The 13,836-nt window shown below is 42.0% G+C and overlaps 1 protein-coding gene across 1 annotated transcript in view; it reads left to right on the top strand.

The window, feature by feature from the left end:
- ush2a (Usher syndrome 2A (autosomal recessive, mild)) overlaps positions 1 to 13,836 on the top strand; it is a 207,317-nt gene that overhangs the window by 107,736 nt on the left and 85,745 nt on the right. Inside the window, exons 48-50 of the mRNA XM_074666066.1 lie at positions 1,598 to 1,745; positions 3,172 to 3,314; positions 13,048 to 13,760. Of these exons, the coding sequence (XP_074522167.1) occupies positions 1,598 to 1,745; positions 3,172 to 3,314; positions 13,048 to 13,760 (1,004 nt within the window). The remainder of the gene's footprint in view (positions 1 to 1,597; positions 1,746 to 3,171; positions 3,315 to 13,047; positions 13,761 to 13,836) is intronic.

Below are 13,836 nucleotides of genomic sequence, written 5' to 3' on the forward strand. Positions count from 1 at the left end.
TCCAATGGTCCAAGAGCCCTATGTGTTTACAGTCCTATGGTTTTAGAGCCCTATGTTCCCTGAGTCCAATGGTTTCAGAGCCTTTTGTTTCCGCAGTCCAATGGTTTACAGCCCTGTGTTCCCAGTACCCTATATTACCACAGTCCAATGGTCCCCAAGCTCTATATTCCCACAGCCCAATGGTCTCAGAGCCCTATGTTCCCTCAGTCCAATGGTTTCAGATCCTTGTGTTCCCACAGATGAATGGTCCCACAGCCCTCCCACATCTTCCAAATCATGTCTTGTGTTTCTTCTGCCCCTTGAGCTTCAGCCTCATTCTTGAAACCAGATTTTTGAAAATTATTTTAAAAAATCATACAAATGTAGGAAGATAGGGCCTATTTCTGAAAAAATCTTTGCAATCCGTGAACACAGGGTTTGGGAACATAGGCACGCTCCTACTTTGTCAGCCAGTAATCTCTTGACAGATGACAAATTACATTAGAACAACACAAATTAGGCTAAACAAGAGATTTTGCTTCTTTGTTGGGAGATTTGTCTAGTGATGGCTATAGACAGTTTGACAAGACTCTGAAGTCAGACGTAATATTTCCTGGGCAGTTTGACCACAGACTGCAGCACAGCACAGATTGATGCGACTGCAATACCTGATCATAAAACACTTTATCTACTGAAAAGATAGTTGATTTGGAAAAGAGAGAAATTATATTACCTTTTGTTTCTTAAAAGGAGTGCTGTAGCATGTTTTTACTCAAGGGTAAGAAACGTGACTTAAGTTGCTGAGCCACCACTGTTAACCCAAACTATTTTCAAAAGCGTTTTTGGCGTTTTTTCCACATGCTTTGTGTTTTTGTTGAGTTTTTTAGTTTTTAGTGTGTCTATTCCTCTCTCCCTGCCTTTCCCTGTGTTTGCAGCAGCCATCTTTAGGACAAGATGTCTTCAGCAATCAGTTTTGTTGTAGTGGACAGAGAGCAGTGTGTTTGATTGAAGTGTCACTTTATACATCGGAGGACCTACTCATATTTCCCATGGTCAACACTACACTCACGCTCATTTCCTACTTGTATTTGTTTTCCTTTTATCTTTTTTTTTATTCTGTCCATCCTCACACTTCTCTGTGTCTGTGGAGAGTGCAGCTATCATACAGAATCAAGATGTTGTTACTGATTTTCTAAGACTAGTTATATGCTTACATGCTCAGCTGGAAGAGAGGGGGCACCATTAAGAGGTTGAGGTCACAGAGCTGGGTGCTAGTTGTGTGTATGTGTGTGTGTAGAAGTGAGGGAATCACTTTGGTGGTTGTGTATCTTTATCTGAGCGCTCTTTGGTGCTTCTACAGCTTTTTTTGCAGCTTTTCTCAGGTTGTCCCCCTCCCCCTATCACTACTGTCTCATCTTTTTCATCATCCTTTCTTTTTTGGAGAGGGGAGGTCTTTAAATAGGATGTTTGTCAAAATAGAATTGATACAACTTATTTCAATCTCTATTGTAAAGCTTCCTGTGTTTTTGCAACCTTTTTATTTTCATGGGTCCTCATTTTATCCCTCATCACCTCTTCTTCCCTTCTGCCTGACTCTCACCCTTCTCTCTCCTCATAGCTCCCGATGGCTTGTCTGCCCCGAGGTTGGCTGGTGCAGCCCATACCAGTCTGAATGTATCCTGGTCTCCTCCCGCCCACTCTAACGCACCAGGGCCTCTGCGTTACAGCCTGCAAATGAGGACAACCCCACACACGCCTGTGAAAAAGTAAGAGGAAGAAGGAAAACTTTACCATGTTTCTCACTTGGGACACGAGTTGTCCCAGAAACAGGACTTTTGTTAATCAACAGAAAAGACACACAGTGCTTCCAACCATCACATCATGCACCTTAAACATTTATATGCACAGATATGCATACACATGTATACATCAAGGCTTACATTATACAGCAGAGCTGAATATGTCACATCAGTATGACAGACCATCAGAAACACAGAGAGGAAATGAGCTGGAGAGACGGGGGGTAGAGTCAAAAAGACCAAAAAAAATCAAAGCGCTGAGCAGGGAGAGAGAGTGAGGTAGAAAAAAATGTGATGGAATAAAAAGAGAGAGAGGGTGTGCATCTGATATGTATTCATTACATGCTTCCTGACAACAAATTGCAATTTAATCCAAGAAGAGGAGGCTCTCATTCTGTGGTAATAAATAAATGACTAGCTACATGTATTATATATCAGACAGCCATGCCCTCCTCCTCCTCTGCTATGGAAATCTCATTGTTCCCTGATTTATTCATTCATTCATCCCTTCTATCCATCTGAAGCTAAATGGTCAACGGTCCCTCATTTATGACAATATTCTTTTGTCCTAGATTCTTTTGTATGGTTATGGGGGATCAGGTATGACATGGGAATGAGATGAGAAGCTGTACAGATATGTTATTCAATGCAAAAAGTGTCGCTGTTAAGCTTTAGTATGGAACTTCTGGTCTATTATGATGTGATGTTTAAGATAAAGTTAATTTAGAAAGAACACATAAAGTTGCACAAAACAGATACAACATGGAGGAATCTTGAAACAAAACATTTGGAAAAAATAAAACGATGGACAAACTATGAACCACCACAGTCACCACCTGACAGGTCGTTTACTAAGTCAGATCTGAGTCAACGTAGTGACATTTCATTTTGAGTGGCTGTAGAGTGAAAAACTTCAAGAGCTAAAGGTGCCACATCAACAAATTTAGAGGTCGATTGTGTGTTTTAATATTCATTTGAAAAGATAAAGTTGGTCAAAATTGTAGTTACTGAGGAATTGCTTCAAATACAGGAAACACACCGTGGAGAAGCTGTCCAGTGCTGAATGTCTGCGATCCCATTTTCAGGAGCAGCAGGGTCCTTTTTGTCTGATAAAAGCTTTACTTATTAGCAATTGATGATAAATTTGTTTAGATTTTACTAGTGTGAGGAATTCTTGGTCAGTTTTTCTAAATGAAACTGCATCTACACAGATAAACATTTTTAAATGCAGAGCACTTTGTTATGAAGATGTATACCGACCACACAAGCACTACTTTGTTTTGCATCTAGTTACTTTTTTGCCCCTCTTTGCCTGCCTGTTTAAGACACAACAGCAAGTTTTCTTATCCAAATATTTGGCTGTGAATCTATCTTTGTGTCTATTGCTTTCTAGGATCCTGGAAAATGCAACAGATACCCTCTCCCATTATGTTGATGGCTTGTCACCATACACTGAGTACATGTTTCGAGTGGTGGTTTCACACACGTATGGTCAAACTGTCGGGCCCTGGGCGACCCTACGCACAGCAGAGGACAGTAAGTACACACCCTCATAGACACAAGGGTGAAACTGAAAACATACCACTTTCAGATGCTCACATTAAACCATGGTTGTTACTGCACACAAGCATAACAAAAAATCTACATGCACAGAAACTCCATTTCTTACTGTGACCACTCAGCACTGCTGGTCCATACTCTACCTGTTGGGTGTGGATGTTGGCTTTATTTTTATATTGAATTGTGCTGCCTGGGTGCTTGTGTCAGCAGTCCAGCAGAGTTTTGCAAGTGACTGTCTGGCAGGTGGCTGGCAGCAGCTGGTTGTTAGTTGGCCTCTGCCGTCACTTGGCCGTCAGTGTGCTGCTGAGTCAAAGTTAAACTGGAGCCTGGCGGATCCACTGATTTTAGGTGATTATCTAAACAATGGCCTCATACATTAAACATATGGTCTGGTGTGAAAAAACAGAGCTCCTGCCCAGCTTCCTTTTATTCTGTGAAGTCTCCAAGGTTCTTTTTCTCTTAAGTGTATTACCTCCTTGTTGTTAGTGGAGACACTAAATATGAACAAGAGTTGAGGAAGTGACAGTTTACAAAAGTAGGTGTTGTTGGAAGTGCTAGCATGAGCAGAATAGGATGAAACCCCAGCTGACTGGGTGAGATTTGCATACTGTAAGGTGTGTGTCTGTGTGTGAGTGACCTAGCCAGTGTCATTGTGGGCTAATTGCTGTAATAGAATCATATTAGCCACTGGAACAGCCTCCTCAGTGCAAAGTTATAAATTAATTAGTACCACACTATTATCACATACATTATCATTAAGCAGCTGAGATTTGCATACTTTGAATACATGTGCATGCACATACACAAAAACGGGTATGTACACATCTCTGTGTGGTGTACACTATGAATACACAAGTGCAGGAGGATACACACTGATGCACACACACACACCCATTCAGGCACACGATTGCAGACATTTAGGATGCGTTAAATTATGACCCTATGCTTTTCTCATCCCTATTCAGCATTTGATTCCCTCCAGCAAACTCTCACACACATACACAAACACACACACTTGCACACAAATGTACATATTCCATCTTTACTGCATGTGAAGATGAGCCGTATTTGTGTTTTTATGCGTGTTTGTGTGTTTCCTTTAGATTATTTATGTGATGATGTGAAATCCTCTCCTTGTGTTTTTGTTGTACGTGTGTCTTAGTGTGAGGGCTGTAATAGATGTGTCCATTCTGTCACACTGTGACTCATCCTACAAACCTCCATTCCCCTTTCTCTGCTGCTTTTTTCTGGCTCCCTCTCTCACACACACACACACACACACATGCACACGCACACGCACACGCACACGCACACGCACACTCTCACTGAGAACATGTGTCATACACACACCTGCTTGTCTTCCTTATCAATCACATGCCTCCCCATGCTCGGGCAATAACACACAGTCAAGGTGTTTCATGTGGACAAAATCATCTCTAAACACAACCAGTTTTTGAACACATCCATGGTAAAGATGATTACATATTATATGGGTGGTGGGATCTGTTTTCAATTCTCCTCTACTTCGTGTCAGAGCATCAGTGATGTCTATAAATTATACTCCATCAAGCTTCACATCCAACCAAGAAGTTCACCCACACATACTTGCTTTTGTTAAAATGTGAGCGTGCATTAACAGCCTAGTCTAGTGCTGCACGATTATCGCAATAGCAATGTCATCTCGTGCAATTACGTAACCACAAAAGAGGTGTGATTATTAAATAAAAATGTAAAAAATTGGGTAAAAAAAAATGAGTGTGTGTGAGTGAGAGAGAGAGCGTGAGATGACCAACTCTGTCACTGTTTCAACTGGTCATATGACCACCTGCCCCCCTGGTATGGCAGTTCAATTAGACAAGATGGAGCACGACGAAGTAAGTGAGGCGTGCGTGGCGAAAAGAAACTCTACCTCTGTTATTTGGTGTTATTTTGGTTACCCGTTGAATGACTCTGCGCCAAAAGATGTTTTTTGCAAAACATGCTAAGCAAAAGTGGCTACCTCACGTGGTAACATGACAAATTTATACCAGCACCTGAAACAGCACAGGAACAAATATGAGGAGTGCAAGCAGCTCAAGCAGCTCCGAGTTCAGGCGACCCCCAGCAAGCCTGCAATTTCCCAAGCAAGCCAACAAAGCATGCTTCCACAAGTGTTTGGGAGCATAACATTGTACAAAAAGACAATACAAAGACACAAAGCCATCACTGACGCCATCACTAACTAAAACTTGGCAAAGGACATGGGGCTCACCTACACTGTGATGAGCCCCATGAAGAGGGATTTCGCAAAATGGTCGGCACGTTGGACCCCAGATACGAGCCCCCCCTGGGTGGAACTTTTTCAATGACACGGCAATCCCTCAACTTTACCGCAAACATGGATGCGAGGGTCAAGCGGACATCGCCACGGTGAAGTACTTTTCAACTACTACGGACCTGTGGTCAAGTAGGACGAGTGAACCATTTGAACCGTATGTAACACACAGAACATACTTCACACTGTTTTCACTTTACAAAGATGTGCCTTTTTAGTTTGCACAATACATCAATGTGCTATTTTGAATACAAACAAAACAATACTGTTGTGCTGTACACTATTGTTTGTATACAGTAAGTTTAGATATTTTAAGAATTATTACACAATTAAAATCCTCAAAAATCCATCTCTGCTCTTTCCTTGATTTTTCCCCATGTTAGCTAAGCAAGTCTGTAGACTCATGACACAACTTTTTTAATTGAATCGCAATCACAATATTGTCCACCTAATCACCAATCGCACCTATTCCCCAAATCGTGCAGCACTAGTCTTGTCCCATATTAAATATGGCAGTTTCAAAGGAGGGATTTAAGGTTGTGATGGTGAAAATAACCAAGTGCAGCCATATTGGATTTTTCCAACATCGATGTAATTTTTCACTTTAAACCCATCCTCTTGTCATCTTTGCAGTGACAGGAAAACTGCATTTCTCTTCTAATCTCCCCAACCTCATGCTTCAGAAAATGACAACCTTAGCAAGCACCTTTACATTTCATTCAGCCAGAGTTCATCCGTCTTATGTATGAAACTCAGTCATATGAAAACAAGTACTAACACATACATAAACATGCACCAAGAGTACCTGTCTAAATGGATTAGCTTATTTTTTATGATGCACTCTTTTGGATATAACTTCCTTCTCAAGCATTGTTTATGTCTATACATCTTTCTTACCAGTCCCTTTTCTTCTTCCATTTCAGTCTTTCTTTTTCAACTTTAATCATATATTTTTATGGGGTTTTTTTTCGCTTGTAAACACTTCTTCTTTCCTTCCAACTCTGTCTCCAGCTCTCTTCTTTGGAAAAGTGTTAGTTTCACCTCCTCTGCTTGACAGACTAGCCCTGATGTATTTACAAGAAAGAAGAGAGGAAAGGGAATAGAGAAGAAAGATGATAAAAAATGGAGAGAAACAGCGATGAAAGGAAAAAGGTAAAATGAGGATTTGAGAAAAAAGGAAGAGAAGAAAAGAGAGAGCTAATGACAGAACAGAGGAAGAGGCAGAGCCACGTGTTCTCCTCTCCTTTTTATCATTCCATTAAAGTTTTATATCCATCTTTTTAATGTAATTTGGTCCCTATGAATTCCTGCCGCTGCAGAACAGACAGACGGCTCCTGTGAACATAAACTCAAGCCGTGTTGGACAGCTCCCTTTCCTCTGTCTACTCCCATGTTCACACTGGCTAAGTGATCTAAGAGAGTGTGTGTCTGTGCGAGTGTGTGTTCATATGTGCATATGTAAGTGTTACAGAGCTTTATAGAGAGTGCGAATAAAGCACCGTTTCGACAAAATGATCAGAAAGTAAGCGAGAGAGTAAATGTGTGTGAGGAAGAGAAGGACGGAAACACACACTCAGACACACACTCAGACAAAGTGCATAAAAAGCAGAACAGGAGAAAAAGGAAGTGTGGTGGAGAAAAAAGAGACAGAATTACAGTCAGAGGTAATGAGAGAACACAATGAATTCATGTTATTTAAATGAATGAGTGATCATATTAATATTACAGTGCTCTACCTTTTTTCACAACTGTTCAGAAAACTTTTCTAAATAAATTTAGGGTAAGTGTTGATTCCATGATTCCACTGTTATTTAGCCTGAAATTGTTCCTATAGTTGGTTGGTTCACATTATTTTGAATGATTTTAATTATCAGAATGGTTCAGATTCATATTTAAAAGCTTTGTTTTCTTTCAATTTTAGCTCTTTTTCCTGTATGGATACATCAGACAGGTCGCTGATAGTGAGCATTTGAAAAGAGAAAAAATGAAAATGTTGAGTGATTGACATTTTAGGTTCTTTGATGGTCATGGTTACTTAAAGGCTAATGCACATCCCATAGACTCATGATATTATGGATACAAATCAAGCTCATGACCTTGCTCATGTATCACTTCCTCTCTGTGACTTCTGCAGCAGCAGTGACATGAAATAATCTGCTGAAAAAATAAGAAATAAAATGTAAATTCTCAGCGTATTGCTTGTCACGTTTTGACATAATGCTGTAAGCATCTTGATTAGAGAAGAGCTCAGCGTTTGTCCTCGTTATGACTCCGAGGAGCCTCGACTCACCTTCAAAACCCAAGTCACCCACAAGCACACATACCCACAAACACACACATACAAGGGAATGTGCTAAAAATAATGCCAGTCCTCTTCTTTACACATGGACACACACAGATATACACACTGAAGTCTACATGGGGCTTTACATGAACATACAATCACACTATACATGCAAACATGCACAAAAAACTACATAGCATGCTTTCTTTCTTTTTCTCTGTCTCACACACACACACACACACACACACACACACACACACACACACACACACACACACACACACACACCACCCTCCCTCCCCTTGCCCAGCCCTTGTCAGTTGATTGTGTTATTACTATGCTAACCAAATCCTTATAAATGTGATTTAAGGCTTGACAGCCCCGCACTCCTGTTTTAGCCTTCTGCTACTGTGTTTTACTGGAGAGAGGAGGAGTGAGGGATGGAGGGATGGAGGGAGGGATGACGGTGGGGGCTCGAGAGAGGAAAGGCATGTGGAATGAAGAGGTCAGAGAGGCAGCGGGGGGAGAAAAGGTAGGAGCAAGTGGGAGATGAGGTAAAAGAAGAGCAGTGGGTTAAAGGGAGGATGAGAGATGAAGCAGCGAAGGAGGACAGGAGGAGAGACACGCAGGGAGGAAACAAGAGAGAGGTGTTGCCATGCTTCTCCCTCAACACTCGTTGCCTCCTATCCAGAGAGCAGTAAAGCGTCAGTAAAATAAAAAAAGGAAAAAAGCATCACCTGCATCTTAAATGAAAATTTCAATTGAAAAACTTAACAGCCCTTCAAATTGCAGAATTTTACACGCGCCAGTAAAGCCTAAATAACACTCAACACTTAGAGGGAGAGCAGAACCAGCGGAGGGAGGAGGGGGCAGCAAGGGACGACAAGGGGGGTTATTTTGGGTGGGTGAGTGTGGCTGAATGAAGGTGACTGGATTGTGTTTTGCGGTAAAACTATTTACAATTGAAGACTGTCTGCGATCTCTGATCATCTCTCACCCCTGTGATTTTGTGAGCCTGTTTGAACAAGACAAATATTCTGACCGGACAGACGGAGGGAAATATCGAGGCAGACAAGAATAAGTCAAATAGACAGAAGGATGCAGAATTTCTAATTAGACAAACAGGAAGAGAGACGTCACAACCCTCTGCAAAGACACAAGAGAGCGCAGGGAGGCACGCAGACAGGCCGGCACATCTGCACAGACACAGACAGCGAGACGGGCTCCTTGGTTATTCGTGGGGTTCAGCGGACCTTTGGTGGTAATTGAATCAGTGTGAGTGCTGAGTAGAGCTAGCATAAAAACCTGTTAACCTAAAAGGTCAACTCTCTGCATTGTTTATTTAGCAGGGAGACCGGGGAGAGAGGAGGGACCAAAGGAGGGAGAGACGGTGACACAAAGCAGGAGTTACAGAGAGAGACAGAGGGAAATGACGGAGGGGTGGTGAAGGAGAGGGAAGGAAGGGGTCAGAGAGAAGAAAAGACACGATGGAGGAGACAGACAGGAGGAGAGACTTACTTTGTAGATGGAAGGAGAGAGGTGTTGTTGGTGGGTGGTGGGACTACCTGTAATCTATAAAAGCTGCCAAGCTTTATGTTATGTTTATGGTGTTGTTTATTTAAGAGGGGGCAGCTGTATAAATGAGTTCTAACATGTGATACTTGTGTCTTCTACTTTTTTTGGAAATGTCTTTTATTTCTCACCAGGGTGAGTGTGGGTTATGTTTTTGGGAGAGTTTGTTTATCTGTGAACAAAATAACTCAAAAAGTAACCAATGGATCTTCATGAAATTTTCAGAAAATGCTCAAAATGGGATAAGGAAAAAAGTGATTGAATTTTGGAGCTGATCTGGATCACCATCTGGATCCAGGATTTTTTTAAAGGATTCTTCATCATTGTGAGATAGGGCCGTTTTCACCACATGTGTATATAACTCCACCATAAATGGTTGGATTGCTTTGGAAATGAATACAAGACAAGGTTACTATAATTTCAGACAGATGTAAAAGTATGATCCAAATCCTGCCAACATTCTGGATACTAAGATCTAACACCAAATTGTAGCAGACAGTCTGCTGAAAGGGAGTATAACATTATAAGTAGGACTCATCCCAATATGCTTAGCAGAGGTCTGAGTGCTTTTCTAGTTATTTAGATTTAATTGAAATCTCATTTGGACCTAATAGTAAACTGAAAAACATTTTAAACTTTTTAAAAACTTTTTAAAAACATTTCAACTTGGGTATCTTGTAAAATTCACATAATTAGCCTTTTTACATTGTGGTTCCTCAACAGTGTTGTGGTGAAGCCCCGTCATTTCTTTGTGCTTTTATCTTTTACTGAAAGACACAATAGGGTTGACTCATTGTGTGATTCTACGTTGGTGTTTAGAGATTAAAGCAGGAGCTGAATGCTCACACTCACTCCTGCCGACATTTTACAGTCTTGCTCCTGTTACTGCCTCCAACGTTGGCCTCGCTGTGAGACGACTTGGTCCCACCATCATGCCACTGTGACATTTACATGGAAGGTGAGATGTTACAGGGGTGTAAAAGTCCTGCCTTGAATAGGGGCGGTGTAAAAAGGACAAACGAAGGCTGGCATCTCACTCTGTGTGAAATAAAGCTTATCAATTAATGAATTTTCTTCAAAATATGCTGGTTCTTACACAAACACTGTCTAATCTGCACTCAGATTGATAAACATGTTTACATGATTACAAACTTCATCTGTGATTGGGCTGAAAATGCATACACTCCATGCATCTTATTTTAACCTCTCTCCCTCTCTGTCTCTCTTTTCCACACACAAACACACACACACACTCACACCCACACACCGCCATCTGGGAAAGCCGTTAGCGGTTAGCGGTAGCACTTAGCGACGCAGCACGCTCCCTCAGTCCGCTCAGTCACCTTGATCTGCTTGCCCTTCACACAGCACCATTACTGCTATACTGCATCACTGTGGGTGTGGGCATGTTAGTGTGTGTGTGGGTGAGTTGGGATGAGTGGGTGTCTATGTATATGGACATGCATCTGTGTGTGTGTCCATTATAGAGCAGTACAGTGGGATGTAAATGCCGGGGGAGGAGGGGGAGGGGGAGGGGGGCATTACTTTCAAATGAGCTACTGTGGAGTGAAATATCCCTCTGACTGGTCTTGTGTAGGTACCCATCCATGAATGGACATGTGCAAATCATGTGACCGTGTGTCTGCCTGCGGCCTTCTGATGTGTGTCGCTGTCAGACTACAGATCTCTCTCACTAGTGAAGATCATTTCACCTTCTGGACACGAGAATTTAAGGCACTCTCCGGCTTTGAGACTGGCAGTGACTAGAGACACACTGCAGAAATAGACCAGCTCTCTGAGGCTGAAGCCTGGCTCTTGGAAAGATGTGACTCATTTTTACATTTCTGTTTGACCTGCAGTTTATTCAGTTTCATCAGTTCTTCTCAACTGTGTTACAAACTTAGGTCCTCAGATTTTATGAGTATACTACAAGGCCTGGGACAATAGTGAATAAGTCACTTTGTCATACGATAAATGAACTATACTCGATAATTTTGCCAGCCCTAATATATCGCCATATGTATGAGTGTTTGTTTTCCTCGTCTCTCGCCTTTAAACCAGGCTGGATATCAAGAGTCACCTGAGCACGTTTGTTCCGTAGCAGAATAAACAGAGTAAACCCTCTCGTCAGTCATCCAAAATCTTTGTCTCCTAGGGGACCTGGGGCTGCTAGCATCCGGCTAGCGCAAACACACAGAGCGCAGCAAGTGAGCCTTGTGAGCTCGTAAGGGGCAATGCAGGTTAACGTGGTAGAAATTAGAAGGAAAAAAAAAGTAAGTGTAAAGTAAAATGTAGTAAAACGTATTAAGTAAAGTGAAATGCCACAGTCCTTGTGTAGAAATATTTGGGCTTCAAACCAAATGAGCGACATGAACCCATCAACATGGACAAGCCAGTGTGCAGCAACAAAAAAAGGCGACACAACAAACTCACGCAACTAAACACAATCACCCGACCCAATTCCAATAGTACAAATACTCATGAGAAATAAAGAGCTATTGCATTTGAAAGGGGCTGCATGGTGGTGCAACGGTCAGCGCTGCAGCCTCACAGCAAGAAGGTCACCGGTTCAATTCCCAGCTTGGCTGTTGGGCCTTTCTGTGTGGAGTTTGCATTTTCTCCCCGTGCACACGTGGGTTCTCTCCGGGTCCTCCAGCTTCCTCCCACAGTCCAAAAACATGCTCATCAGGTTAATCGAGCACTCAAAATTGTCCGTTGGTGTGTGTGTGTGTGTGTGTGTGTGTGTGTGTGTGTGTGTGTGTGTGTGTGTGTGTGTGTGTGAATGGTTGTCTGTCTCTGTCTGCCCTGTGATTGGCTGGCGATCAGTCTAGGGTGTACAGCTGGGATAGGCTCCAGCCTCCTGCGACCCTGAACAGGATAAGCAGTTAAGAAAATAAATGAAAAGAATGCATTTGAAAAGGTGTGCTGTATTATTATGATATGTCATTTTATATTAGTGGTTAACGTGGTGTTAAAATAATTGTCAATAATATTGTTTATCGTTGATAATTGTGGGACAATGTATCGTTCAGCAAAATTTGTTATCGACCTAGGCCTACATGCTACTTACATGCATTAGCCTTTTGCATGTCTACTTGTAATAGATGCTTATGTGAACATGTCAGTGTATGTGATGTGTGTGATGTTTGTACAGAGTAAAGTTAGTGTAAAGTCAGTCTATAATGTCCCCAGCAGTGCTGCCTGGCCGACAGATCACCTCCTGTACTTCCCACTGAAAGACGCTCAGACTTACATTCAAACAGTCACAAGTACTTTATAAATCCACATATACAATCTTGGTTTGCTCAGGGGGAGAAATTGAGAGAGGAAAAGAGTTTCCATGTTAATCCCTTGGATAGGGATGGCAAAATCACTCTTTGTCCTTCTGATGTCATTCTTGATGTTACTTGTCAAATAATTCTTCAGAACAAATCCTTCCCTCCCTTTTTCTCACCCTCTTCTAAGCACACACATAAAAAGTAGATTTATCTCTTGATTTTTTTCCCTCTTCCTCTATTTATCTTTTTTGTTGCCTCTAGGTCCAGGACCAGTGGACTCTCCGGCTGTATCAGGGATTCATCCTAGAAGTGTAACCGTCACCTGGTTTCCTCCGTCCCAACCAAATGGAGTCATCACCAATTACACCCTCTACCTTAGCCCCAATTCGTTGTCCTCTTTCGATTTCAAACCAAGTTCAGTTAACAACTCCAGCATGACCTTCAACTCCAGCTCAGGTCCTGACAAAAGTTTGATGACCAGCACTGAGGTGGCTTACCATGACAAGGGTCATACCCTCAGACAAACCTCTAGTCTCCCCACCCCAGATCCACTCCACATGTTGACATCTAGTGTCAACACAAGCAGTGATAGTGACAGTTTCAGCACCATCCAAAGCAATTATCCCAGTATTCTCGCAGACTCTTCCTCTATCTTAAAGCCTGAAACCCCAGAAGACAATCAGGTGGATTCCTCAGGTGTAAGCAACGCAAGCCAAGGCCCTGGCTACGTCTCGTTTCTCTCCACTAAACCCAACGCCACAAGTTCAAACCCAAGTCTTGGTCCCGTAGAGTCAAACACAGAATACAGTGCAACTGAAACTAAACAAACCACAGAAAAAGACTCCAACAGTAATGTCTTTGTTTTCTTAACTAAAGATTTAGACAAGTCAACAACACAGTCAGTCTCTGTTCTAGGAAACATCACAAGCTACACTTTCCCCAACCTGCTGCCTTATCAAAGCTACAGCCTCAAGGTACATTTTGGTTTTGCAATGCTGTGCTAGAACACAGTTACTTTAAGACAAAAATGCTATACCATCATAAAAAATT

This window comes from Halichoeres trimaculatus, unplaced genomic scaffold (assembly GCF_033239565.1).
Source record: "Halichoeres trimaculatus isolate MK-OKI-2021-1 unplaced genomic scaffold, fHalTri1.1 fHalTri1_scaffold_3, whole genome shotgun sequence".
Lineage (NCBI taxonomy): Eukaryota > Metazoa > Chordata > Actinopteri > Labriformes > Labridae > Halichoeres > Halichoeres trimaculatus.